This window comes from Amblyomma americanum, chromosome 1 (genome assembly GCF_052857255.1).
Source record: "Amblyomma americanum isolate KBUSLIRL-KWMA chromosome 1, ASM5285725v1, whole genome shotgun sequence".
NCBI lineage: Eukaryota > Metazoa > Arthropoda > Arachnida > Ixodida > Ixodidae > Amblyomma > Amblyomma americanum.
This window is the reverse complement of record NC_135497.1, coordinates 535,034,589-535,060,206: the sequence shown is the minus strand read 5'-3', so window position 1 is coordinate 535,060,206 and position 25,618 is coordinate 535,034,589. Positions and strand designations below refer to the sequence as shown.

Genomic DNA, 25,618 nt, shown 5'->3' with positions numbered 1-25,618 from the left:
TCTGCATGACTACTGAGGTTTCCACTGAGTCAAATGTTTTCTCGTAATCAATGAACGCCGTATATAGTGGTTGGTTATATTCTGCGCATTTCTCTATTACCCGATTAATAGTGCGAATATCGTCTTTGTTCGAGTATCCTTTACGAAAGTGTGCTGCATCTTTGGTTGATTGAACTTTAAGGTTGTCCTGATTCTATTAGCGATTACAATAGTAAATACCTTTTAGGTAACGAACAGTAAGCTGAACTGTCTAATTTTTCAAGCCCTTGACGCCTATTTTGTCATGAATTAAAATAATGTTAGCGTTCTTCAAAGCTTCTAATACGCTGGAGATCATAACCCATTGCTTATACAAGGTGGCCATTTTTTCTGGCTCAATCTCCTCTCCGTCCCTCAAGAGATCTGCTGTTACCTGATCCTCGATCATCAGTTACTTTCCCCCTTTGCATTGCTCCTGAGGCTTTCTTTATTTCCTCTTTCTTTACAGGCGGGCTGTCCAATTGCTGTTGTGTACTGCCTCTCTCATTAACGTTCTTATTACATTGGCCACTGCATAGATTTTTGTGGAATTATTCGTGTGCTTTAACTATTTTATCCATATTTCTAATGACATTGCCCACTGTGTCTATTAGCGGACACATATGATTTTTATCTATGCCTAGTTTTCTCTTCACTGCATCTAGGCTACCTCCGTTCTTTAGAGCATGATCGATTTTCTTCACGGTAAACTTCTTAATGTCGACTACCTTGCGCTAATTTATTAAATTTGATTCCATTCTATTCTATTCTGTTCTATCCTGTTCTTAGGGTTAGACGCTTTAATGCTTTGGCGTTTTCTACTAAGATTTTTCGTCTCATAAAATAGTGTGCTAGTATCCTGTCGAACCATACTACCGCCTACTTCTACTGCACCAGACGCCGCGGTGATTAAGTGGTTATGGTGCTCGGCTGCTTATCCGAAAGACGTTGCCAGAGTTTCACCACGTTTCTGAGTGCGTGCGGGGATCCTTTGTCGCGTGTCTTGGTCGGTCGTGGGCGTTTGCCTGGACACTACAGTAATCCAATGTGTGTTTTGAATCGAAACGAGTGAGCCCAAATTAGTCGAGTTGAGATTAGGGAGTGAGCCCAGATTAGTCGTGAGTAGTAATGGGTGAGTGAGCCCAAATGAGTCATGAGTAGAAATGTGTGAGGCCAGATTACTCGTGAGTCTAAACGAGTGAGGGATCCCAGATGAGTTTGAGAGCCAAAGTTAGTATTGAGTTACAAATGGCTGACACCGGATGAGTCGTGGGTTGGAGTTGGTCCCCATGAGCTGTGAGCCTAAGTAAGTCTAAATTCATTAGTTCGAGTGAGCCCAGGACTGTGCGAGTCTGAGTTTGAGCAAGCCCAAATGTTGACTAAACTTTTGTGAGTGAGCACAGGTGATTTTTCTGAGACATGCAGTGGTGACTCCATTTTGTAAGCTCTCGCTTACCTAATTACTGCAAACAGACTTTATAGCCCGAAGACCTGATTTCAGCAAGTATTTTAGCACCAACACCAAAGGCTCGTTTCTCATCAGGACGTTCTAGGCGCACCAAGATTCCAGGTGTTTTCAACGCAGCAGAGAGATATGTGACCGAGACATTCATGTACATGTGTTCTAATCCTTCAATAAATGCAAAAAAGAAGTTTGAAACAACCCACGCACAAGGAAGAAATCGCGCCCCTCACACAGGCAACAAGAGTATTGAGGAAAACATGCTAGTTTTTCATAAAACGTACAATTCACCTTTATTGCGCTCTCTCACGCTGGTAAGAAATAAGATGAGGTTATAAAGTTTTCTACTTCGGATCTGGCATCATAATTTTCAGCACGAATGCGAGTCAAGGCAAGCACCAAAGAACTGTGGTGCACCCTCCTGATAGCTGGCTCTGCATGAAAGGCTGTGCGCTTTCTGCTAAAGGGCAAAAAAGATGTGAGACGCTGAATAATGTTCAGCAAGGTGTAGACATTAAAAAGGTGCAAGAAACTTTAAAAATCTTCATTTTTTCCAATTTTAGTCTACTCTCTGTCCTGAAGCGCCACGACCAGTCAACCACACCGTTTACTAGGCCATTTTTTATTATTAATGATAGTTGGCAGGCAGGATCCATTTCAGGATGCTCAGTTTTTTTTTAGAACTTAGAATCTACAATGCAGTCTCTGACATCGCGACATGCCTGAACATTGCATGCTTCTGTTGTCTCACAGCTATTTCTGTGCTTTAAAGGCTGCTTAGACGTCTTCTCTGTCTTCCCTTCAGGACGAGCGGAGAATGTCACCTCAGAGCACGTCGCTCCCTTTGGACACGTTGTTCCTAGCAGCGCATAACACTGTCACGTTCACTGCGCCCTAGCTTAGGTGTAGACTATTTTGCTTGTGTCAACACATTTCAACATAATACAGCCCGCTGAATAAACAAGAGAAAGTGCAAAATAATACCTCTTTCACATCTGTCTCGCGCAAGCGGAATACATGGCCGGAGCTCGCAGCAGCGATTTGTTGAAAGGCGACCAGTCCGGGTTGTGTGGGATCACCGCAGTCTCCAGTCAGGAAGAAGACGACCTGCAATAAAACGCATATAAGATTGAACGACGCATGGCAATGCTTCTCCACATTTTAAGACTGATTCCCTCCAAAAGGGGGAAACTATGAACCACCGCTTCCATCGATGTTTCTTCTCGTCTTCACAGCCATAAGTTTAAAGCGGCATGAGCATGAAGTGGAAAAGCTGCAAGCAATTCCCAAAAAATATCAAAGTGTCGCGCATAAACTTGAAAAATTACAATCAACAAACCATTCCTTTTGAGTAAATCTCATAAGGAGCACAACACAAAATGTTTACATATTTCCTTCATTCAAACTTGGAACTTTGTCGCGAAGTACTACTGGGCACCACTAATGGACAGCCGCGTGGTGTATTCCCTCATCGTTGAAATGTACCCAGTCGTATGCTTCATTGATTTATGTCCATGTTTTCTTTTCCTCGAAGTACAGTAGGGCAAAGTGAGGCCTTTTATTGACTCCACACAACCTAAAGCTTGAGTACACTGCACAAATGCAGAATGGCGTTGTCCGAAACGTTCAGCGATGAGACACCTAGCCAGAAGTATTCAAATACCGAACGATGAAACGTACCGGCCTGTGAAGACTGGTTTGTTTATTGTATTTACGTTGCTGTTTAGCCCTCGCAGGCTGTTACAGACCGGGAAATGAACATTTTATGCATACTACACGAAAACATTTTGGGAACAATAAGCATAATGTAAAAAAAGGGAACATGTGCATTCTAGTCGTCAACGAATTGATCCAGTTTACATTGCTTTTTTTTCTCTACAATGGCAGCACACATGAATACCAACCGGGCATTCTTGACTGTTAACATTGTGTGGTCATCAAAATTTCAGAAAAAGCCTAAAGACGCCCCTCAGTAAAGTTTAATGAGCAAATGGGACCGAATGAACCCATTACAGCGACGTTTGTTTCCGGGCTAGTTGGGTTATGACTAAACCACACCGCACGTAAAGGTACACGAAACAAGCGCTTGTCCCGTCAGCCTCTTACCAGTAATGTGTGTTTGTCTGACACCAAACCCAGACAAACAAAAGGCCCTTTTCAATGCCGGCCATATTATAATCTCCCCACCCACTGCAAAACATAATAAAAAAAATCGCTTACACCACAGTATTCGGCACTGTAGGTCACAGTGTTAGCGAATAATTTGTTCCTGAAAAATGATGTAGTAAACGCATTTTGCAATCCATTACTTCCATTCAGTGCTTAACAGATGAAACAGAGAAGGCAGGAAGAAGGGAAGCGGAGAAAGTCTTCTTGAATGCAACGTGGCCATAGGCATGGGCACTAGAATTTAAAAAACAGGGAACCACTGCTTCGATACGGTCAGATGGGAGCGTGCTAGGGAGCCACCTGCCTGTGATTCCTTTAACTGCACAAAGGCTAGCACTGCCGCCAACAGGTGGTAGTCTTTGGCACGGGCGTCGGTGAACAGGTAAACTTGCGAGCCTCGCAGTGAGAGCCGTAGTGCCTCGCGCAGTGCGGTTAGCGCCATCTCGGGGCAGTCTCCGCCGCCACGTAGAGACAGGCTGCGTAGCCGCTGCTCGAAGTGTCCGGGGTCGCGGGTCACCAGCGGCGGACCCACCACTGTAAAGAAAGGGTACAATCAACGCAACTCTTTCACTTCGTCAGGTGTGCTTGCCGTTTGTCATGATCTATAATTCGTGCATGCGAGCGGCGATCTTCCTGGGCGCATAATTTCAGAAGCGGGACAAAAGGGAGAACAGATACTTGCACACAGGACGAAGCGCACTCAAAAATTTATAATAGTAAACAAAAAAAAAACAGCAATGAGGAAAACTAAAATTCAAGACGGTGTTTGGAAACTTGTTAACAACGCGTACTTTTCTCTTGATTGCGCTTGCGATTGATTGAGCATACAAGTAAACTTGTTTGTTGATTTTTGCTTCGCAAGGAAAATGTGTGAGTGCCCTTAATCCTGCGTTTCATTTTCGTTTCGGGTTGAACGTCCTAAAGAAACTCAAGCTGAGAGAGACGCCGTAGTGGAGGGCTCCGGATAACTTCGACCACATCAGGTTCTTTAACGTGCACCGACATAGCACAGCACACGAACTTCTAGCATTTCGCCTCGATCCAAATGCGACCTCCGCGGCAGGGATAGAACCCTTAGTTTTCGGGTCAGCAGCCGAGCACCATAACCACTGAGCCACCACGGCAGTTCTCTTCATCCTGTCTACAAGAATGTCTTTTATCTCCGTTTCTCGAGCTTTCAAAAGTCTGAAATTTTACCAACCCTTTGACAGACAGCGCTGCGTTAGTTGGTTGGCTATTCGGCACAATGAACCTCTGGAACACAAGGAACCCTGTTATCCAGACAGCATCAACGCAACAAAGAGACACAGACAAAATACGGGGAGAAACGAGACACTAGCGCGGAAATGCCTTCATTGCTAACTTGTCATTTGCGCCTCTTACTCAAATCTTAACATAAAGTAATAATTTGGATTTAACAAGGCTCTTATTCAAAACACAGGGATGCAGTCAGCTAAATCAAAATTACAGAATCTGTGTAAAACAGAAGCTGTCTATCTTTTTCCCTAGGCTCTATTATTACATTCGGTTTATGGCGGCCTGTCAAGGAGGCCTTGACTCTTGCCTGGAATGGTGCCATTTAAACAGTTCGTATCAAGCGCTCCCACCATCTCTCAACACATGCTCAGAAAATAAAAAAGTGGTAGGGCTTTATCGCAGTTAAACCGAGTGGACGTGCGAAAGGAGCTGTTCATTCTTCAATTGGATGGGGACACATGAGCTCCGCCTTAAGGACATGACGTGATATTATTAGTGGGTTAATGCTCATATATGCGAAATTCGTCATTCTCTACAGCACATTCTTAGATCGCGGCGAGTACTCATACCATTACCAGTGCAGTGGCGGAGCGATTAAGCGATGCTGCACAGGCAATGGCCGGTGGCTGTTTCAACCACAGCCACCGGTAGGGAAGCACTTGTGGAGAGCAGGATGTTTGGAATGGGGGTATCTATTGCTCTCTGCTGAAGCTGCCGTTGTTGTCGCTTCGGCGGACGTCTTTACGGCCAACCCACGTTTTTTCGTTTGATGCTTTCATATATCTTTCTTCTAACTCCTTTGTGTTTCCACGAGGAGGTTAGAGCGATAAAGCGCTGTGAGAAATGCCTCTAAGCTGCCGTTCAGTAAAGTACATCATAGTGTTCTCACCGCTACTTCCTGCCTGTGCCCACGAGCACCAGAGTGTACGTTGAAGATGGTGACGTGCTAAACATTGTGACATCCTGACAGCAAATAGTTTTGCTCTGTAATAAGCCGTGTTAAGCCATTAGCATTATCGTTTGGGAGCATGTTTTGGTCTGAAAGGATATTGTGTTGCTGTGTCTCTGCTGTTACAAAATCACAGTGCTATTTCTCTAATTTTATCGAACTTGATACGTAATGTTTACTTCAATATTTTTTCCAGGCTGCTTCTTCGACCGCATTGCACAGTCATTCCAAAAAAGTTTTCTCCGAATCCACAAACGATTCTAAAGCATCCTTGATTATAACACTTCCTACGTAAGCCTGGATCTGAAACGTTTCTTAATTGGTCAGTTCACGGAGAAGGCATCAAATGCTTTTTTCTGGCCTATGGCACAGGCCCTCGGAATAGTAGGGGAGAGTTTTTAGTAGCGTTCACAGATAGCGAGAATTTATGGATCATGAATATCTTCTCCTGCAAACGAGAGAACAGGAACTGGACGTAGAAGAGCCCCAATAGTAACACCAAAAATTAAATAGGCTTCATATTGTGTGCCACCCCGGTATCATGAAGGATGTAGGGATCCTCGCAAAGGTGCATTGTAGCGACCACAAAATGGTAAAGGTCTCGAATTAGCCTGCACTTAAGGAAGAACCTGAAGAAACTGTGAGGCGCAAGCCCATCAAAGAGTTAGTGGTAAGAGGTAAAGGAGAGGAACTCAGAATCTAGCTCCAGAACAGATATTAAGTTTTAGAGAAGGAAGACGATCCTAATGTTCAAACAATTAACGATAGCATCACATCTAGCACTGCGGAGTGCGCAGTAGAAGCAAGTGGTAGGATAAACAACATATTGTCAAGCTCTCTCAGGAGACGAAATATATTATTACAAAACGCGAAAGTATGAAAGGCTCTAACCCCAAAATCAGGATAAAACTGCCATGGCTATCAAAGCTAATCAATAAGCGGAAGGTTACAACATAATGAAGTCTAATATGGAGAGAATCGAGCACGCTCTAAAGAACGCGGGTAGCCTGAAAGCATAGGCAAAATAAGATGTATGCGTTGACAAAAAGTGTAATGTCATTAGCAATATGGATAAGATACTCAAAGTAGCCGAGAAGTCCTACACAAATATATACTGCAGCCAATGCAACCAGGACGCCAATGAGAGAGGCAGTATTGCACAGCAATGGCATATCCAGCCAGTAAATAAAGAAGAAGTAAAGAAGCGCTTAGGAGCAAAGCGTCTTCCAATCTATCAGCCTATATACTAGCTTTGACTACTCCTTTTCGCGTCAAAATGTTCCTGTATACAGCAATTAACTGCCTATGTCTTGGCCACTCGCCCGCACTGTGTATGTGCCAGCTTTGATTGAGGCCAACCGACCAACCAAAGGAGAAAGCATGTGGTCAGAATCAGGTAACAGCAGATGTGTCGAAGGACGGTGGAGAGATTGTGCTAGAAAAACTAGCCAGCCTGTCTACGCAATGGCTTGTGACGTTTAGCGTAACGGACTCCTGGAAGAGCGCTACCACCACCTTTATCCATTATGAAGAGGACGTCAAGGATTAGAAAAATTGCAGACAGATCAGCTTACTGTCCGCTGCCTACAAGGTATTTATTGAGGTAATCGTTCCGGACAACATTAAAGAATGTTTGTAAAGGATAACCGACAATAGACCTTACTCACACTATCATTCAGTTAATAGGGAAGTGCGCAGAATATAACCAACCCCTATGTAAAGCTTTCAAAAATTAGGAGAAAGCATTTGACTAAGTTGAAACCGCAGCAGTCATGCAGGCATTGCGGAATCAGAGTGCAAAACCTTTATACAAAAATACTCAGGTATCTATACCCGCTGCAAAGCTACCATAGTCCTCTACGAAGTCAGCAATAAAATTCCAATAAGGAAGAGTGTTAGGCAGGGAGATACGATCCCGCCAATGCTATTCACCGCCTTTGTACAGGAGGTGTTCCAAAGCAGGGCTTGGGAAGAGTTGAGGATAAGAGTCAATGGAGCATACAGTAGTAGTCAGCAGCTCGCGGAACACATTGCGTTGCTAGGTCGCTATCTCAGCATGATCAATGCCTTAGACAGGCAGGGCAGAGCGCGGTGCTTAAAAATTGGCATTAAGAAAGCCATAGTAATGTTCAACAGTGTCAGAAGATAACAGTAGTTTACGATTGGTAGCGTGGCACTGAAAGTAGTAAGCGAACAAATCTACTTAGAGCACGCAGTAAGTGCAGATTCGAATCACAGGAGTGAAACAACTAGAAGAATAAGAAGTTGGTAGAGCGCATTTGGCAGTTTCTCACATATCGGGAATAGTAGTTTACCGAAATCCCCCAAGAGAAAAGTATGCAACAGCTGTATCTTACCGGTACTCAACTAGGGGGCATACAAGTGCATGGTTCAACTTAAATTGAAGACAACGCAGTGAGCTATGGAAAGAAAAATGACAGGTGTTTAACTAAGAGACAGGAAGAGGGCAGAGTGGGTCAGGGAACTAGCACGGGTTAATGACATCCAAGTCGAAATAAAGAAGAAATGGGGTTGGGCAGAGCAAGTACTGCGAAGGCAAGATTACTGATGGTCATTAAGGGTAATTGACTGAATGCCAAGAAAACGCATGTGTAGCAGGGAGCGGCAGAAAGTTAGGTGGGCGCATCAGATTAAGGAATCTGCGGGGATAACGTGGCAATAGCTGGCACAGGACAGGCCTAATTGGAGAAATACGGGACAGGCCTTTTTCCTTCAGTGCGCAGTGCCGAAAGTAAACGCAGGAGTCATTCAAGGGGGCGTAGTCGCGCTGATGGTGATAAACCCCACTTAATTGTTATCAGAGATCGGTGTGAAACGAGCGCCATTGCTTGTTCCGAATACTGAAACGTAATAAGAAGAATTAAGCAGAAATTATTTGAGCGTTAATGCTAACTAAAGTAGTCAGAGATAAATAAAGCTTTGTTTTCATGCGGGCATTGATATTGAGTTAGAGCTTAGACAGCTCGTCGTTCCCTTCAGTAATGAAAATATTCATGTTTAAAGTGGAACCGGTACGTTTTCCGCTATGTCAGTAAGTGATTCTAATATTCGAAGCAAGTGCGTAGTTTCCTGGATAAAGGAAGGAAGAATGATGAAATGTCTGCAAGTTAGTGATTCAGAAAAATTGACAAATTCACTGTAAGCAAATAGTTTTTTCAAAATAATCAGCTTGCCCAAGATATCAGCTGTAAATAAGTCTTCTGCAGAAACCTTATAGATTTAAGGGTGTAAGTAAAAGCGACCTGCTGGTTTGTTTGACGGATTTAAGAACTCTGATTGCAAGATTTATTCCTTAGATACCAGACGTGCAGTTTGATTAAAACTATTTGCCTGAACCGTAGGGTGCGGTTCATACCTAATTTCCTAAAGCAGCAAGTCTAACTTAGTTGCCTGCGAGGCTCGTTTTTGTATTTTTCAGGTGGCAGGATGACCATGCTACCGGCTTTGTCTGCTGCCCTAATGACTATGTCGGATCTAGAAGCTAACTGGTTTAGTGTAGTCTGCTCTGTCGAGGAAATGTTTCTTGGCTTTACATCTTGTTTTGGTTTTCTATTAATTTTTTGGAGACAGATTAGGTATACAAGTCTAGCTCGGAGCTTTGTTCGGCGTTCTGTGTCCATTTGTTGGGAGCTTTGAAAGTGGTAGATTTAACGCCCGACGTTTCTGTTAAATGAACGCGTTTGGAGTGACTCTTCGTAATATAACTGGAATTACAGTTTTTTATTTCTATTTTGTGAAGTACTCCTTAATACGCAATATTTGTGAAAGTCTGTGAGATCTCGAAGTTTATAGGAGCTTAATGTTACTGTTAGGCAGAATATGAGGCCACGTTTCCGAGTCTGTTTGTGACTGTTTTTTATTTATTTCGAAATGTCAGCTACATTCTTGTCATCATCATGCGGCGTTATCAGTGTATCTTTTGGTTCTATCGAAATGGAAGGGCAGTTGCTTATCTGCCAAGACGCCTTTTTTTCCAGCGTAAAGTTAATTGGAATAAGTTTTTGGTGTCCTGGAATGTGAAGCTTACGTTCCTTTCGGGCTACAAGACCGACTAGCGTCGTTCGTTCGTCCATTTTTAGTGGTATTTTATTGACTCGGTATTTAAGAGAATTCTGCTGTTCTTCCAAATGTTCTTTAAAAATGGCTATAAAGGATAGGGACGCATCACTTGAAACTTCTTTCTATCGAATGGTCGAATGAGCTTTTCGGGCCGGAGCACCAAGAGAGGACCTGACGCTAACTTTTAAGACCTCTGGGTACTGTCCTTTCCTCTAAGTATGATTTGCAAGTCTTTGTATAAGATCTCTAACACTAATCTGTTTTTTTTTCTTGCTTCTTTCTGGCAATCAGGAAACTTTTTCTCGTCTTTTGTGTTCGGGATAGTTAGCGCTACCAGTTTTGACTCATATTTGCTTGTTCCGAGTGTACCTCCTGTGCGCTATGCGCTTCGGTGTCCTCTGTGTGGGCATACTGTCGCTGGTAAGGTCCAGAAAGGCGCCTGTCTAAGAGCTAGTATCTGTGTAAACCTAGTTCGGCAGTGATTCGGTGAATGGTGCCTATTTTGTGCCTGCGTGCTGTTCTGATGGTGTGATATCCACAACCTCGGTCTGTATCCAAGTGTGCAGTGTCCTAGCACTGCGGGGTAGTGGGCCTTCCTGGGTGTTGCTTTCGTGAGCGGTGTGTCGTTCAGCGCTGGAAGCAGCCGCAAGGGGAGTAGGTTTTGGTTGTTTCGTCCTCCTGGAGGTGTCCTCTCAATAAAATAACACAAAAGCTTACGAACAACAGGCAGTAGAAGACGTTGTGATAAGGAACGTAAGATGAACTATAAACAACGGCGTAAATATATTCAAGATCAGCTTCTGCAAGAAAAACAGATATCTAGACAGCGAAATTTCGCCGTTTCAATTTCGTTAAAGCCAGAAGATGCGCCGGCTACATCGCAAGAAGATGACAGCATTGTAGTTCTTATTTCGAAACCCCCAAATTCTAGTGAAAGGAGATCATGAAGCGTGGCATCACATTTTCGCCAACAGTAACTTGAACTACTAACAACTTCACTGAGATCGAACAGAATTTTCGCAAAAGTACGTAATAAAAAGCACTTAAACTAAACAACAGAGCACTCGAATCTTAACCTACATAACCTTAACAAAGCTTAAAAAGGGGGACGTCGAACAAAAGTAAAAACGAAAAACCACAAAACGACGTTTCGGCTCCCATACGGGAGCCTTACTCGCAATGAGGGCGATTAGGAAGTGCATTGGGATTAAATACGTTTGAAAAGAGGGCGCAGGAAGCGTGCGTATACACGGGTTAGATTTCAAGTGTTGCGATTGAGGGTGCAATTAGTCGTTTGAATGAATTATGATTCGAGGTGAAGGCGACGGTACGGATTTTTTTAAGATGCAAGACCATGTGCCGTACCCCAGTCAATACCGTGGCCAGTTGATACGGAGTGTTCGGCGTTAGCATTAGCGTTCACTTTCCGGTTTTAACATCGTTACAACGTTCTTTTAGGCGCCTTTTAAAATCAACAATCTCGCCGATGCCGACGCTGTCGCAAATGGAACACGAGACGCTGTAAACACCAGGGTACTTTTCTTTGGCGAGAACGTCTTTGACGTTAACTAGCGCATGCCGTTGTTTTCTTGTCGGGACATGGGCAACGTTAACTTGGAATGTGCGCGGAATGCGCGGCAAGACTTCGCTTATGCCAGGTGTGCAGGAAACAGCGGCACGTTTCAAAGGGGACGAGACGACAACACGGGAGCTTCACGTGTCGGCCAAGATAACTGCTTTTCTACGGATGCCACAAAAGCAGCTGGGTAATCGTTGCGCGCGAGATCTTGCCGCACAGTATCAAAATCCGCTGGCCGATCTTCACGATAACTGCATATGCGTTCTGCGCGTTTGAACAAGGTTGTGGCAAGAGATTTCTGTTGATTGGCCGGGTGAACAGATTTGAAGTTGAGGTATCTTCCAGTGTGGGTAGGCTTCCTGTAAACGCTGAATGATAGATTTCACTGTTTTTTTTTTACCAACACGTCCAGGAAGGGAAACGCACCATTAACTTCTTCGACGGTTAAATCAGTCTGTTCTTCAATGGAGTTTCAATGGGGCGAAAAGACCAGCAATCATCTTTCCGAGTGAGGGAAAAGCAGTCGTCTACATATCCAAGGAAAATTCTTAGCGGGGATGGGAATGTTCAAGGGCCCGGCGCTCGACAAATTCCATTGTCAGATTCGCTACAGCCACTGAGATAGAGACGCCCATTGGTGTGGCCTGAAGTTGACCGCAAAAAGAGCCTTGGAAGACGAAATATGTGTTGTCCAGGCGGAACTGTAAGAGCCTGCGGAGATCTGGAACGTCAATGGGGGCCCTTTGTGGTAAATAATTGTCGGTTTCAAGGGCAGCAGAGCAAACTTCTACGGCCAGGTCAACGGGAACGCATGTTAAAGGCGACTTAGCGTCATAGGAAACCATGTGTTCGTTATCGTCCGGTGAAACGTCGCTTGCCATCTTGATGAAGCCAGTCCAGTTGCATACGTGTGTAAAGCCGAGGCCGACAAGTGGCCTGAGGATCCGTCAATGTAGCTGGACAAACTGTGAAGAGGAGAACGACTGTAGTCTACGATGGGACGCATCAGCATACGAGGTTTGTACACTTTTGGAAGCCCGTCCAGGGTGGGGGCGAAGCGTTGGTGCACAACAGCTTGAAGTAAAGTGCTTTGTGGGTAGGAGAAACGAATTTGAACACGGCAGAAAGAAGTTTTTGTAAAGCGCGCTGCACCTTTGCGGTCGGGTCCTTGTCGAGAAGGAAGTAGGTGGCGTCATCTTGCAGTAGGCTTCGCATTCTGCTTACGTAGTCATTCAGGCACAGAAGGCCGGTTGTGTTTTCATTGTCTGCTGGAAGTACAACCAGATCCATTTTATTCCGAAGGTTCTTGACAGCTTGTCACTGTTCAGTGGTCAGCGGGGACGTGTACTGCTACGGGCGGTACTTGGAGAGAACGCTGACAGTACGAGTTCTTGCTCCATCTAGGCGCGAAGGCTCAACCTGGTTAACCGCGTTTTCTACGGCACACAAGTTTTTTGGCATCCAGGGTAGATCCAGTGTTGAAATTTAGGTCCAGGTTTAAAACGGAAAGCTCGGCGCTGTTAGGTTATTAAGAAGAAAGGTTATGGACTACCGTTGTAGGCGCCGCTTTCTCTGTAGGTGAACGTAGCGGAAGGAGTTGACGTAACTTGCTAGTGTGCAAGGCGAGCGGACCGAGACAGCATGGTTGTTTTATGATTGACATGCAGCTGAATGCTAGGAAATCCCTCCGGGTAGCGGGATTCCAGGCGGCGATTGGCGAAAAAGGCTTCATTTTCTTGGCGTTCATGTATCCTGGCTTCGTGGAGCGAACGTTCAGCTTTGGCAATAACGCTTAGTCCGAAGCGTGTGCCGACGGACGAATCAAACGAAGCGATCGTGGAATAAGTGCTAAAGACTTGCACATCATGTTGAATTGAAGATGGCCTGTGAGTGATGCGACACAGGTGACCAGGGACACGTACTGAGGTATGCTCGTCACAGTGGGTTGGCCGTACGCCCGGCGAAGGTTGATGAAGTCGAGAGTTGGGCGAAAGTTCGTCTGGTCGGGGACAATCATAATACAACTTAAAAAGGAGGACGCCGACCAGAAATAAAAACAAAACAACAAAACAACGTTTCGGCTCGCGTATGGGAGCCGGAACCGACCCGACCGCAAAAGGTGCAGAGCGCTTTAAAAAAACTTCTTTCTGACGTGTTCTAATTCGTTCCTCCTACCTACAAAGCACTTTGCTTCAAGCTGTTGTGCACCAACGCTACGGCCTCCACCCTGGACGGGCTTCCAAAGGTGCACAAACCTCGTATGCCGATGCGTCCCATCGTAGACTACAGTCGTTCTCCTCTTCACAGTTTATCCAGCTACCTTCACGGATCCTCAGGCCACTTGTCGGTCTCGGCTTGACACACGTACGCAACTCGACTGACTTCATCAAGAAGGTAAGCGACGTGTCACCGGACGATGACGAACACATGGTTTCCTTTGACGTAAAGTCGCTTTTCACATGCGTTCCCGTTGACCTGGCCGTAAAAGTTTGCTCTGCTGCCCTTGAAGCTGACAATTATTTACTACAAAGGACCTCCATTGACGTTCCAGATCTCCGCAGTCTCTTAAATTTCTGCCTGGACAACACTTATTTCGTCTTGTAAGACTATTTTTACCGCCAACATCAGGGCACGTCATTGGGCGCCTCTATCTCAGTGGCTGTCGTGAATATGACTATGAAATTTGTCGAGCGCCTTGCCCTTTAAACATTCCCATCACCGCCAAGAATATTCCTTAGATATGTATACCACTGCTTTTCTCTCACTCGAAAAGATGACTGCTGGCCTTTTCGCCCCATTTAAATTCCATTGAAGAACAGACTGATTTCACCGTCGAAGAAGTGAATGGTGCGTTGCCCTTCCTGGACGGATTGGTTAAACGAAACAGTGGAAATCTACAATTCAGCGTTTACAGGAAGCCCACCCACACCGGAAGATACCTCAACTTCAAATCTGTTCACTCGGCCAATCAAAATAAATCTGTTGCCACAACCTTGTTCACGCGCGCAGAACGCGTATGCAGTTTTCATAAAGATCGGGCAGTGGACTTGGATACTGTACGGCAAGAACTCACTCGCAACGATTACCCAGCTGCTTTTGTGGCATCCGTAGAAAAGCAGTTATCTTGGCCGATACGTGAAACGTGCCGCTGTTCCCTAACCAACTGACATAAGCAATGTCTTGTCATGCATTCTGCGCACATTCCAAGTTAACGTTGCCGATGTCTCCCCAAGAAACTACGGCATGAGCTGGTTAACGTCAAAGACGTTCTCCCCAAAGAAAAGTACCCTAGCGTTGTTTACAGTGTCCCGTGTTCCGGTTCCGACCTGCGTCTGCATCGGCGAGACTATTGATTTTAAAAGGCGCCTAAGAGAACATTGTAATGATGTTAAAACCGGAAAGTGAACACTAATGCTAACGCCGAACACTCCGTATCAACTGGCCACGGTATTGACTGGGGTACGGCACATGGTCTTGCATCTTAAAAAAATCCGTACCGTCGCCTTCACCTCGAATCATTATTCATTCAAACTACTAATCGCACCCTCAATCGCAACACCGGAAATCTAATCCCTGTATACGCACGCTCCCTACGCCCTCTTTTCAAACGTATTTAATCCTGATGCACTTCCTGATCCTTCTCATTGCGGACAAGGCTCCTGTACTGGAGCCGAAACGCCGTTTTGTTGTTTGTCGTTTTTACTTTTGGTCGGCGTCCCCCCTTTTAAGATTTATTATGATTGTCCCCGACCGGACGAGTTTTCGACCAACTCTCGACTTTACTTGCGTGTTCTATCATATGGACACCTGACGTTGAACAAAGCCCCGAAGTGGACATGTATATAAAAATCTTTCTCCAAAGAAATTTTAGAAAAAAACAAAGAGAGCTCGAAATTTATAAAAGCATTAAGAAGCCCAGATACCAGAGTACATAGGAGCTGACCCGACTGGCAGCTGCAGTATCACTTAAATTTAACAGTTAGTCTAGTAGTAAATAAACCCCCTGTTCCTCTCCCGGAGGCCTGCGTGCCATGCCGGAGAGGGCAGGTATGCGGGGCCGATTGAAACAATAAAGTTATTCTGAACTGAACTGAACCTTTTCTCGACAGAACAAGCCACTCAAGACCAGTTAGTGGCTAGAAACGACGTAGTCATTAAGTATGCAAGCAAAGGCGGAAGCATAGTAATCGTGCCAGCCTAAAGGTATGAAAAACCAAGCTATTATGCAGCTCAACAGCTATTCAGCCCAGAAGTTTTGAGCAAACTTGTGTACCTCTTGTTCGTGGTACTAATCATGCAAAAATACAATTTAAAATCTGTCAAACATGCAAGTAGGACGCTTTTACTTATTTTAATAATCCATTAGCTTTCCGCAGAGAACTTATTTACACCAGATATCCAGCCAAGGTCTATTTACCACCATATTGCGCCTGCAGAACACTAGTCAATCTTTCTGAACCAGAATTGTGAGGATATTCTGACCCTTCTTTTTTCCTTTCTCCAGGACACACCACACTTTTTTCAAATAATACAATCACTTAATGACCCAGCCATTCCCTCAGCGGATAACATAATGGCTGCACTTCCCTTTGCGTTTGTGCAGAGGAAAAATTGCAATAAATGAAGGAGTCGGCGCGCTTCTTAACGCTTCATATAACAATCCACACCCACCTGAAGATGAAGGACATGTCTGACTACTTCAGTAACACTCACGCTAAACTATGTTGATTCTTATTCTTCTTATTACCTTAAAATGTTTGAAACATTTATAGGACCCCCTTCGCTGTCACGTGTGAAAATAATTTCATGACGTTACTGGCCTATAAACTTCTGAGTTTACTCTCAAAAGCCATCCTTATATGCCAGCGTTACATAAACATTTTGATTATTTGGGTAGACGGATATTAGGCGTTAAAAGCGTTCTTCTCGCACCGTAAATCTTTTCACTTTAGCATTATATTTATCTTCCGGTATTGTAGAACAGATCTCAATATTCTTAACAGCACTGCTCGATCAGAAAATCTTTAGTCTAAAACCAGGCTCTACAGAAAGAGTACAGACCTACAGCTCTACTTATATTTCCGATGCATTACCCAAGACATTGTAAGTAAGCCATATGAAGGAAAGGCAATGCGCCTTAGAAGAAAATGTACCGAAGGCGACTAGTATCTGAAACATCTACACTGAATAAAATTCTCCCTAATTAATGGGAATAAGTGCAGAACTGTCTGAGCAGCTATTTCTAACGAGCTGCCAGTCTAAAATGAGCGATTTACTTAACACATCACAACAATCTAACTCTGAGCAACCTCTTGCATTGTGGACAAAACACTCGAAAGCCCTTCCTAACATAAACACTATTCTACGAGAATACCACCGCATTTTCACTAGCAGTGATCGCCTCAAGAAAATATTTGCCGGTGCACTATGGCGGACATAACGACGCTACACAATGCTTTTAAATATCCTTCTAGACGCTAGATTTGATACGAAACCCCGCATACAATAAGCGCATGCTTTCGACCTACATTTTCAATTGCAAACATATGCAAAGCTATCACAACAAGAATTTGTGGAGAAGAATTTCTGTATGTGAAAACTTCGTAAGCTGTTGCAGTTTTCCTTAAAGATAAAGAACGAGGGGGACCGCATTCGTGTGTTGTTTAATAACCTGCAGGTGAACACTGATGTTTATTTATGGAAACCACCGGCAACCGGGCTGTGCGTGTATCTAAGATTTCTACCGAATGACATTAATCAAGTGATCATTTGATGGGAATAACGCGCTACAAAAGGAAAAACGACAAACTGAAACGATGGACACACGACCAGCGCGCTCTTTCAACTTGGTCTCAGCAAAATTTTTGTCAAGCGCAGTTAGCGAGATATCCTTACTGTGACCGCCTTTTAGCAGCACAAACTTCCCCGTTTTATCCGACAGTAGCAACACTAAGTTGTTGGACTTCAAAAAAAGTCCAGCGTCTGCTTAATTACGCACCTTCTCCTGTTTAGAGGAGGGTACCTCATGACACACCACACACAAGAAAAGGAGCACCGGAGGCCTCGTTCTACCATTCTTGGCCGCAGTAGCGGCGCGTCGACAAGGGCTGATTGCCTGCTCTGCGAATTGCAGGTTACTTCGAATCGGTTTTTTATAAGATTTACTTAGTTACCCTTATTACTGCCGCTGCTGCTGCTGCCATCAGTGCTTCTATTCTCATTAGTTCGTTTTTTTTCTTTTCTTGTGGTAACTCTCTCACGCCACTTTCGGAGGGTGATTTCCCTGCTTGTGATTAGAGTTGTGATGATGATCTGATGTGTGGAGAGTTTTCTTGCACTTACCACTACGGTAACTGCTCTGGGATAGCAGAATTCATTTCTAAATTGAAGGGGGAATCGTGGCGGAAAGCCTGGCGCTACCACACATGTAAGGCTGTGAAGATGAGGGGCAGCCAAAGTAGCAAAAAAAAAAAGGAACAAGATCCACACATTGTGCTTGTGCTTCAAAGTATTAATGGACAACTAGAAAGCCTCATGGCACTGAAGGACACTGTATAAAACGTTGAGCATGCAGTACAAGACATGTCTGATAAATATGATGAAGTTCTTGCGCGCATCAGTAAACAGGACAAGGAGATACTTGAGCTAAATTCAAGTTGATGTCATTGAATCTCAATACCGCGGATCAGAAAAAAGGGCATATCACTCAAGAACTAAATGATCTCGAATGGCAAAGTCGTAAATTAAATCTAGAGCTCCATGGCCTTTCTGTCAGTGACAAGGAAAATTTGCTGTCAAAAGTGAATGAAGTGGCATAAGAGCTTGACCTTCCAGAATTAACAAAGGAAGACGTTGTTGCTCTGCACAGGCTTCCCGCATCGAAAGATAAGATACCAGGCATCATTGTAGATTTTGAAATAGGGCTTTGAAGGATCAGTTTTGAAGCAAAAAAGCAAAACTCAATCAGTCGAAAATGCGTTCTCAGATACAAGAAAACTTGAACAAATGAAACAGGGCTTTGCTTGAGGCAACAAGAAACTCGATTAAATACCGCAATTTTAAATATGCCTGGCATAGGAACGGGAAAGTTTTTGTCCGCCAGAAGGATGGAACAACAGCCCATCACGTGAAATGCAAGGAGAACCTAGCGCAAATTGCATACGCTCTTAATCATTCTTTTCGAGCATGTAGTCAGCGTAATCACAATTTCAAAAAATGATTACATTGCACCGTCGGACTTTCGAGCAGTGTGTGGAGTGGAATATGCAAACGCTTTCAAACTGTTTCATCTCAATGACCAGTCAGCACGAAAACACCCAATTTAATATACTGTTCAGTAGGCTTGATTTTGCTTTGATGTAGTTATGTTAACTGAGACCTTTTATAATGATAAAGCCAATGCTCTAAAATTATCTTCTTAGAAAACTTATTTGTTAAACCGCACCACTTCTCGTGGAGGAGGTGTGCCCTTGATGGTGAAGAAACACCTTGTTTGCGACCAAGTGCTAAATTTTACTTGCATGCATCAAGATTATGAAGTTCTTTGTTCTTTGTTTGGTAGTTGAAAAATATTTAATAGGCGAAGTATATCGTCCACCAACTGGGAATGTGCAAAACGTTTTTGTATTTCTAGAATCTTTGCTGACGTTTTCAAATGAGAATAAGCTACGTGTAATCATTGGCGATGATTTCAACATTATTATGTTTTTAGATTGGCCTATAAAACGGGAACTTGCACAATTAATAAATGTTTACAGATGTAAGAGTGTTATTAACGAACCAACAAGAGTGACCCCCACATCTGCCACTTTGCTTGACATATTTGTAACCAACTTGCATGAAACTAATATAAAGGCCTGAACAATGTGCACACATATAAGTGATCATTTTGCCATATATATATATATATATATATATATATATATATATATATATATATATATATATATATATATATATATATATATATATATATATATATATATATATATATATATATATATATATATATATGTGTGTGTGTGTGTGTGTGTGTGTGTTAAGAGAAATGTACAATGTCGAAAAAGAAATTTTCACCGCAATATTTTAAGGACTTTTCAGAAACAGCCATGGACATGTTTAAACTTCAAATTTCTTGTGTCGATTGGAGCGTTATGCTTAACGAGACAGACGCTGAAAGTGGTTTTAATATAATTTTGCTTCTATTTTTAGAGATATACAATCAGTGTTTTTCTATGAAGATATTTTCTAAGTCAAAGGAGATACGGAAGCCGTAAGGGACAAGGGAACTTCTGCGATAGATGGAAACAATGGGTAAACTATATGCTAAATTTCTAGCTACTCGTGATCCAGATGTACTGGAAACTTTTAAAATATTTCGCAACAAACTGACAAAAGAACTTAGATGTGCGAGAAATGATTAATTTTGCAATTTTTTTACACCTCAGAAGGCAACACAGACGAAATTTGGAAAAAACTAAACGCACTCCTATGTCGCCGCTCGAATCTAACCGTTGTTACGAAGATCGAGCGTAGCAAGGAACAGATCTCTGGGGCACGTCTGGTGGACGAGTTCAATAGATATTTCGTCAATCTTAATCCAGACAGTTCTACCGATGGCGCACTCAGTTACATCAAAGTATCACATAAGGAATCCCTTTTTTTTGAGCCCTGTAATAGTGGCTGAAGTTGTTTCAGTGTTTCAAGGAGAAAACAATAGCAAAAGCAGCGATGCACATTGCGTAAAAATTCTACCTCTGAAACATGTAATTGAAATTAATTCACCTTGTTGGGCCTACATAATTAACCTGTGCTTATTGCAGGGAGTGTTTCCGAAACCATTACAGCTTGCGAAAGTCACAATGTTGTATAAAAAAGGTGACAAGAACGACATTGGTAATTATAAACCTGTGCCAATTCTTCCAGTTTTCTCTAAGGGATTAGAAAAAGTTATTCTCGTCAAAATAAATGACTTCTGCGATAAACACAACATATTAACCAGGTCGCAGTTTTGCTTCCGTAAACACGGGTCAACAGAACAGGCTTTACTAGAAAAAAAGAATTCATTTTAAATGCTTTTGAGCAAAAAAAAAAATGGCCTTGGGTGTGTTTGTAGACTTTACGAAAGAATTCGACTTTCTAAACCATTCTCTCTTACTTAGAAAATTAGAAGCATATGAAATACGGGCGAATGTTCTAACGCTGTTAAAATCTTAATTAAATGATCGTCAGCAGTATGTTTACCTCAATGGTATCTCGTCAGTTGTAAAGCCAATAATATCAGGAGTACCTTAATGAAGTATCCTTGGTCCCTTTTTATTTAATGTCTATTTGATAGACATTGTACATATCGACGCGAGCATTAAATATATAATTTATGCCGATGATACGACTATGTTTTTCTCTGCTGCGTATCACTATGATCTGATTACTAAAGCAAACGACTCATATTAGCACGTCTGCATGATTGGGCAAATGTTAACGCATTAAAAATAAACACGTGCAAGGCAAAGGCCATACTTTTTCGTCCCAAAAATAAGAACGTTTCTATTAATAGAGATTTGTTAATAGATAGCTCAAAAGTAGAAATACTCCATGCTTTCAAGACTCTTGGCGTAGTTTTTAATGAAAACCTGTCATCGGATGACCACGTGGAACATGTTTCCAAGATTTCAGGCATCATAGGAGTTACTTACATTAATAAAGAGTTGTTGCCAGTAAAGGTGAAGCTCATTCTGTACAATGCTTTATTTGACTCTCACATTAATTATGATCACTTATTATGGGGAGTACTACTGCTACAAGTTTAAGAAAAGTCCTTACGTTGCAGAAAAGAATGTTGCGACACGTTTTTAATGTTTCATTTCATTTCATGATGATTATGGTGATTATGGATTTTTATGGCGCAAGGGCAGCTATGGCCAAAGAGCGCCATGTCACAAGGTATTTTTTCTTTTTTCTCAAGGTGGGGTCAGAGACCCATTTCCCAAGCATTTCACCCTAAATAAGCCGAGCACCAGACCAGGGGAAAGCTTGTACTCATTGTATCACCGGTGGGTACCCGGCGGCACTGGGGATCGAACCCCGCACCTCCCGCTTGCGAGGCGGATGCTCAACCACTTGGCCACCGCTGCGGTCTCATTTCATTTCAGTTATTTCATCCTTAAAGGCCCGAGGGCATTACAATAAGAGGGGCTTACAAAAGGTTTTGTGTATACGCACTCATGATGTAAACATAGGCACAATGGACGCAACACTGCAATTGTAAACGCTAAAAAATAAAATAAAAATAAAATAAAATAGGAGGATCAAGTGGCTAAAAAAGGGTAAGCAAAAAAAAGCACAAAATGAAAGGGAAAAAATAAAGGAAAAGTACAGGCCGCAACTGAAATCTGAACCTGGCAACGTTTAACGCTAGAACTTTATCTAGTGAGGCTAGCCTAGCAGTGCTGTTCGAGGAACTAGCGGGAATTAAATGGGATGTGATAGGGCTTAGCGAAGTTAGGAGGAGGGGTGAGGCGTATACTGTATTAAAGGAAGGGCACATACTGGGCTATCGCGGATTAGAGGATAGACGAGAACTAGGTGTGGGATTCCTCATTAATAAGGATATAGCTGGCAACGTAGAGGAGTTCTTTAGTATTAACGAGAGGGTAGCAGCTAAAGTTATTAGGCTGAATAGGAGGTACAAGCTGAAAGTGGTGCAGGCCTACGCACCCACATCCAGCCATGATGAAAAGACCGTTGAAAGTTTCGATGAGGACGTAGAATCGGCAATGAATGAAGCAAAATCGCAGTACACTGTACTGATGGGCGACCTCAATGTGAAGGTGGGCAAGAAGCAGGCTGACGACCACGCGGTAGGTGACTATGGGATAGGCTCTAGAAATAGCAGGGGAGAGTTATTAGTCGAATTCGCGGATAGAAATAATTTACGGATCATGAATACCTTCTTCCGCAAACGAGAAAACCGGAAGTCGATCTGGAAGAGCCCCAATGGTGAAACTAAAAATGAAGTCGACTTGATACTATGCGCTAAGCCTGGTATCATTTAGGATGTGGCCGTCCTCGGAAAGGTGCGTTGTAGCGACCACAGAATGGTAAGGTCTAGAATTAGCTTAGACTTGAATAGGGAACGGAAGAAGCTAGTGAAGAAGAAAACCATTAACGAGTTAGCCGTAAGAGGGAAAGCACAGGAGTTTAGGATAGCGCTGCAAAACAGATATTCAGCTTTAACTGAGGAAGACGATCTTGATGTTCATACAATGCGCGATAATCTGACATCAATAATTACGGAGTGCGCAGTAGAAGTAGGCGGTAGGACAGTTCGACAGGATACCGGAATGCTATCTCAGGTGACGAAAGATCTGATCAGGAAGCGCCAAAGCATGAGGGCGTCTAACCCTACCAACAGAATAGAACTTACAGAGCTATCAAAGTTAATAAATAAACGCAAGGTAGCCGACATAAGGAAGTTTAATATGGAGAGAATCGAGCATGCTCTAAAGAACGGAGGTAGCCTAAAAGCAGTGAAGAGGAAACTAGGCATAGGGAAAAGCAAGATGTATGCATTAAGAGAGAAGCAGGGCAATGTCATTAGCAATATGGATAAGATAGTTAACGTAGCCGAAGAGTTGTACACAGACCTGTACAGCAGCCAATGTAATAAGAGCGTTAATGAGAAAGACAGCAGTGCACAGCAATGCGTTATCCCGCCAGTAACGAAAGATGAAGTAAAGAAAGCCTTAGAAGCAATGAAAAGGAGAAAAGCAGCTGGGGAGGATCAGGTAACAGCAGATCTGTTGAACAATGCCTTATGACCTCGACTGTACCAGAAGCTTGGAAGAATGCAAACATTATCTTAATTCATAAGAAGGGAGACGCCAAGGACTTGAAAAATTACAGGCCGATCAGCTTACTATCCGTTGCCTACAAAGTATTTACTAAGGTAATCGCTAATAGAGTCAGGGCAACGTTAGACTTTATTCAACCAAATGATCAGGCAGGCTTTCGTAAAGGATATTCCACAATAGATCATATTCACACTATCAATCAGGTGATAGAGAAATGCGCAGAATATAACCAACCTCTATATATAGCTTTCATTGATTACGAGAAAGCATTCGACTCAGTTGAAACCTCAGGAGTCATACAGGCATTGTGTAATCAGTGGGTAGAAGAGCCTTATATCAAAATACTGGAAGATATATATAGCAACTGCAAAGCTACTATAGTCATCCATAAACTCAGCGATAAAATTCCAATAAGGGAGGGCGTCAGGCAAGGAGACACGATTTCGCCAATGCTGTTCACCGCATGTTTACAGGAGGTATTTCGAGGCCTGAATTGGGAACAGTTTGGAATAAGGATAAATGGAGAATAGCTAAATAATCTGCGATTCGCTGATGACATTGCCTTGCTGAGTCACTCAGGAGGTGAACTGCAAATCATGATCAATGAGTTAGACATGCAGAGTAGATCGATGGGTCTAAAAATTAACATGCAGAAAACCAAGGTAATGTTCAACAGCTTAGCAAGGGAACTACAGTTCACAACTGGCAGCGAGAGCCTAGAAGTTGTGACGGAATACGTCTACTTAGAGCAGGTAGTGACAGCTGATCCGGATCATGAGAGGGAGATAACTAGAAGGATAAGAATGGGGTGGAACGCATATGGCAAATTCTCGCAGATCATGAGTGGCAGTTTACCAATTTCCCTCAAGAGAAAAGTGCACAACAGCTTTATCTTACCGGTACTCACCTACGGGGCAGAAACGTGGATGCTAACGAAAAGAGTTCAGCTTAAGTTAGGGATCACGCAGCGAGCCATGGAAAGAAAAATGATAGGTGTAACGTTAAGAGACCGGAAGCGGGCAGAGTAGGTGCGGGAACAAACACGAGTTAATGACATCCTAGTCGAAATCAAGAGAAAGAAATCGGCTTGGGCAGGGCATGCAATGCGAAGGCAAGATAACTGCTGGTCCTTAAGGGTAACGGAGTGGATTCCAAGAGAAAGTAAGCGTAGCAGGGGGCGGCAGAAAGTTAGGTGGGCGGATGAGATTAAGAAGTTTGCAGGCAAAAAGTGGATGCTGCTGGCAAAGCACAGGGTTAACTGGAGAGACATGGGAGAGGCCTTTGCCCTGCAGTGGGTGTAGTAAGGCTGATGATGATGATAATGATGATGATGATGATGACAAGGTAACAAATGGTTCAGGTGTTCTTAAAATGAATGGCAAGTTTCGCGCTAAATGATTTGCGATCGTTGCATGAAATTATGTCGTTGGGCAGCGCATTCCAATAGGTATTTGCGTCAAGAAAAAAAGAAGTGCTCATTGCTGAAATACGGCTCTTGATGCCTGCCATGGGGTGGTTGTGGTTGAGGTGACTGAAAGTTCGGATTGGTAATTTCAGCACGGGGTGCTTTGACGTCGGATGGTGGAAAAAGCTGCGCAGTAGGCAAAGGCGTGAAATAATGCGGCGTGACTGAAGTGTGGGGAGGGAGAGAGAAGGTTTCAGTGCAGGGATACTTATTTCTTTTGTGTATTCAGAGGTGATAAAACGGGTCGCGCGGTTTTGGATGGCCTCAAGTTCGGCGGTGAGGTAGTCTTGAGAGGAATGCCAGATGGATGATGCAAATTCGAGTTTTGGACTAACAAATGTTAGGTAAGCATGTTTTTTTTACTTCGGAAGATGCTGACTTGAGGTTATGTCTTAGATAACCTAAGACGCGGGAGGCATCGAAACACATTCTTTGGACATAGTTGACCCAAGATAGATGTCAGATGTAATCCAAGATACTTATATGACGTTGTTGGGACAATCGGGACTGAGTTAATATGGTATGTATGATGAATAACGGCGCGTTTGGAAGAAAACGAAAACAGTTGGCAGTTATCCAGGCTTAAAGGCATGAGCCATGTGTCGCACCATGTGGCTATTGTGTCAATATTTTTTATAGCAGGTCACTATCGGTGGGGCCACGAATGGAGCTGTATATTGCACATTTGTCCGCGAAAAGTCTTAATTTGGAGTTTGTGTTTACCGGAAGATCGTTGATGTAAATGAGGCATAGCAGTGTTGATAAGCCAGTGCCCTGGGGGGCACCT

The 25,618-nt window shown here is 43.3% G+C and overlaps 1 protein-coding gene across 1 annotated transcript in view; it reads right to left on the bottom strand.

Moving 5' to 3' along the window:
• The window catches only part of LOC144129199 (hemicentin-1-like), a 266,934-nt gene that overhangs the window by 220,452 nt on the left and 20,864 nt on the right, over nucleotides 1–25,618 (bottom strand). Inside the window, exons 3-4 of the mRNA XM_077663184.1 lie at nucleotides 3,954–4,183; nucleotides 2,465–2,587 (exon numbers count right to left, since the gene is read on the bottom strand). Of these exons, the coding sequence (XP_077519310.1) occupies nucleotides 2,465–2,587; nucleotides 3,954–4,183 (353 nt within the window). The remainder of the gene's footprint in view (nucleotides 1–2,464; nucleotides 2,588–3,953; nucleotides 4,184–25,618) is intronic.